At 32.1% G+C, this 3967-nt stretch overlaps 1 protein-coding gene across 1 annotated transcript; it reads left to right on the forward strand.

Moving 5' to 3' along the window:
* The first annotated feature begins 1460 nt into the window (after window positions 1-1460).
* LOC114387343 (flowering-promoting factor 1-like protein 3) lies at window positions 1461-2306 on the forward strand. The gene has a single exon (XM_028347516.1). It carries the CDS (start codon window positions 1598-1600, stop codon window positions 1898-1900), a length of 303 nt encoding a protein of 100 aa, XP_028203317.1. The 5' UTR covers window positions 1461-1597; the 3' UTR covers window positions 1901-2306.
* Window positions 2307-3967: the final 1661 nt, after the last annotated feature.

Here is a 3967-nt window from a genome sequence, read left to right on the forward strand (position 1 = left end):
TTATAGGTATTGTTAATTAATTAGTCTATATTCTCTCATTCTGCTGATATATGGAATATTAATTAGAGCTTAGTTTACACAAATTATTAGCCACAAGGGAAAATTGCAGATATCATTTACAATAACTAGTAGTAATAAACGGGCTACCTACCTAATCCATTCCCTATATAGCTGGAAAGAAAGCTGAAAACGGATATGGTTCATATAGTCATTTTCAAAACGATTTCAGCATAAGGATTTGGTGCATGTGATGGGGAGAAAAAAGTTTATTATTCCTTGTTATCATCCATTGACCTCTTCTCCCATAAACTATGTATTTCTTTTTCTTACAGTCCCATAAATTTTACAATATTTTACTCACATTTTTCTTTCCATCTTTCTCCATATCGTTGAAAGTATTATAAGGATTAAAATTAACGTGTGAATGAAGGCTGGCGATTGAATAATCAACACTGGTTAGGCAAACAAAAACCCTTTATATACCAAAAGTAACTATTAATTAGTCTATTAATTAGCCTAGACAATTAGGCAGCATAAACAAAAACAAATGCATGGAAAACCTCGTGCACACACATGGATTTCCAAATGAAAATCAGCAATGTTTATTTTTCCACACATAACGATCAGAATTAATTGAGATAAATTCCTTTCATCTTCGGTCCCCACCCTCCACCACTATGTACCTGATAATCCTCCCACAAACCATAGGAAAACTTTTTCAAAAGAGCATATTATTCACTTGAGTCTTCCGTGCTCGAGCATCCTCCTTTCTTCTTAAAGAAACTTATTCCACAGCCACATCCAAGTCCAAATGATATTTTTCCACATTCTCCCACACATTAATTTTTCTTCACCAACACTTAATGATACAAATTTGTGATACTAGATGGTAGGTTATCTTTTGCCTCATTATAGCTAGTCTCGGGCCAATTAATAATGAGCTTAATTTGCTATATTTCATGCACAAATTTATAATATGCTTCCAACTATCTTTGTGTCAATTATATTTGTACTAACTAAGCTGGTTAGCAGAAAGTGGCGTGTGCATGTAGTATATATTATATATATGTTCACACCAAGTTCTTATATTATTAACTAACTGCGATTTTGTTTCTAGAATAAGTTTCTCTTCTTATAAAACAAAGATTCTCTTAAGTGGGGTAACAAAAAACTTTGTACTCCGCCAATGGTTAAGGGAATCAGGATTCCCCCAATCCGATTAGGACCAACGGTGATGAAATAAGCCCCTCAAACACCCCCCTCTTCCAAATGTACACATAAAGCTTATAGTATCCTTCCCCGGTGGGTCCCTCCTTAGCTGTACTCACATCCAAACATCTCAATATACTGTCCTTATCACCACCATGTAGTTTTTATTATTTCTACATTATAAAAAAAAAAATTAAAACCCATCTTACCCATGACTTCAATTCACCACCACTATATATACATCAATACCCCATACTCCCCTCCCCATCTTGCATTGCACACTAACTCAGAAGCACTCAAAAGTAAACACTCAAAACACTTGGTATTAATTTGTTCTTCTTATTCTTCAATTTGTTGTGCCTCTAGTTCTTGTTTCTAAGCTAAGAATATGTCTGGGGTTTGGGTTTTCAAGAACGGTGTGGTGAGGCTGGTGGAGAACCCTGGCTCAGAGCGCAAGGTGTTGGTTCACACTGCAAGCAACGAAATCATCACTTCCTATGCAGTGTTGGAGCACAAGCTTAGCTCACTGGGGTGGGAGCGTTACTATGATGACCCTGATTTGCTTCAGTTCCACAAACGCTCCACCGTGCACCTAATTTCTCTCCCAAGGGATTTCAACAAGTTCAGGTCCATGCACATGTATGACATAGTTGTCAAGAACAAGAACTACTTCGAAGTTAGGGATATGTAATAAGGATTTGTGGAAAAAACTATGCATGGCCCAAATTGGGCAGGGTATGTATAACCTTCTTGATGTGTCTCACTCGATTTGTGTCAACCCTACAAAATTTAATTCTTGGGAGAGCAATTTTCTTTCTTAATTTTTTCTTCTGATTTTTATATCTACATGTAATGTTGGTTTGATTTTGTATTTGTGGCCGTGGGGGGTGGGTGTCTGTGTCTAAATGATGGGGACATTAATTTGTGTAATTTGTATATGAGTTTGTGGCATGATTAATATGTATGCATAGAGTTACGGTCTGATCGGTCGGAGAATATTGGTGATCAAGCCTGAGGAGTGGATGTGATCATTTGTGTGTCGTGATTGTAAATTAATCTTTGTAATCATTCTAATCAAAGTTGTGTTTTTCTATACATTGGGATTTGCTTAGTGAGTTTACTTCTCAGAACAACTTCATGGTGTTAATCATGGTGTTTTTTTTGTCATAAGCTAAAAAATTCATTAATAATAAAAATGCTTAAAATGAGCATAAGCTGTTAATTATGGTGTTAGTATTAACTAATATGGAAGGATCAACAATATGAGTACTTCTAATTTTCGTTAGAATAGATTTGAGCTATATATAAAACTCTTTTCCTTAAGTATAAATCGCATTCCATGTATTTGAATCCCTTCTTTATTTGATTCTTTCATCTTTTTCTACGAGGAAATCGACTGTACATTAGAAATTTGTTTGGTTTGCTGAGGGGATGGATTCGTTTTTTTTTTATCAAGTTTGTGTGACTTTGTTCCAATTTTGTGTCATGCATGATCGAAGATCAGAAATAAATTATATATTTCAAAATTAATTATACAATGAAAGTTTTATCAGAATGTCTTTGCTTTCTATCATAATAAATCCTATACTATAACCCCTCCCCTTCTCTCTACATAGATCTAGAGAGAGATCACAAGTAGCTTATTTTTATTATTTTTAAGTGAGCAACATGTATCTTTTATATATATAACTACTAAATATGATGTGAAATATACGGGGAGAGGGAAAAAACCTCAAACCATTATCCAATATCCACTTGAAAATGGCTGAGAAAAACGAGGCTGAACTCAGTGGTATGCAATATGCATGTCATATGACGAGAGGTATGGGGAGAATGAAAAGGGTCACGTGAGGGGATAGAGGTTCTATTGTTGTCAAGTTGACTTTTCCCTCTCGCTGAAGCCGCAATCCAAGTAAGCATGTGTGTATGGAAAGGAAGAGCTCTTTTTCTTCTCTCTCTCTCTCTTTTTTTTTTTCTTTTTCAGCACAAAAATGAGATTAATTTTTCTCTCTCTTTCAAATGTTACACAAGGAATATCTAACATTGCATTAAGGAAAGTTTCAGATTTAAATTTTATAAAAAAAATAATTAAAATAAAAATATTTATTAAAGATGATCGATTAAATTTTTTAATAAAAATTAATTATAAGTAAATGGATGAATATTTCACACCAATATTAATTAAAAAAAAACATGACATACAAGGAATAGTTTTGGAGCAAGCCTGACATATCTCATCTTATAAAGTTTTCCTTTTAAAATATCATAAGAATTAATGTTTTAAAAATTAGATGGCATTAACAAGTTGAATTTAAATCACGACCTAATTATTTTCAGTTCAGAAATTTAAGAATTGTACGTTCAGCATGATTCTTAATTTTAAAATTTACAATTTAGTTTTAAATTTTATGTTTGCATAGTATTTTAATTTTTTTATGGTACATTGTAAATATTTATTTTATATGGTAAAATTCATAATGAATAATAAAAAATTTGAATATATAAATTATATTACAATTAAAATTTATAATAAATATATAATTTTCAATCTATAAATTAGTTTTATATTTATGATAAATATTTTAAATTGTAATTAATGTTATTTTTACATTAAAATAAATAGGTGGTTAAGAATATCACATATACACAAAAAGATACATGCAGAGAAAATAGTTTGAGATGATTAAGATATATACTTTTTAACTAGTAGGAGTATGTGAGATACATGTCCAAAGGAGGTAAGAGAAAGTGTAAAGAA

This window comes from Glycine soja, chromosome 15 (genome assembly GCF_004193775.1).
Source record: "Glycine soja cultivar W05 chromosome 15, ASM419377v2, whole genome shotgun sequence".
NCBI lineage: Eukaryota > Viridiplantae > Streptophyta > Magnoliopsida > Fabales > Fabaceae > Glycine > Glycine soja.

Bases quoted from the DNA above. Each gene is read 5' to 3' on its own strand.
- LOC114387343 (XM_028347516.1), top strand. From the start codon at position 1,598: ATGTCTGGGGTTTGGGTTTTCAAGAACGGTGTGGTGAGGCTGGTGGAG.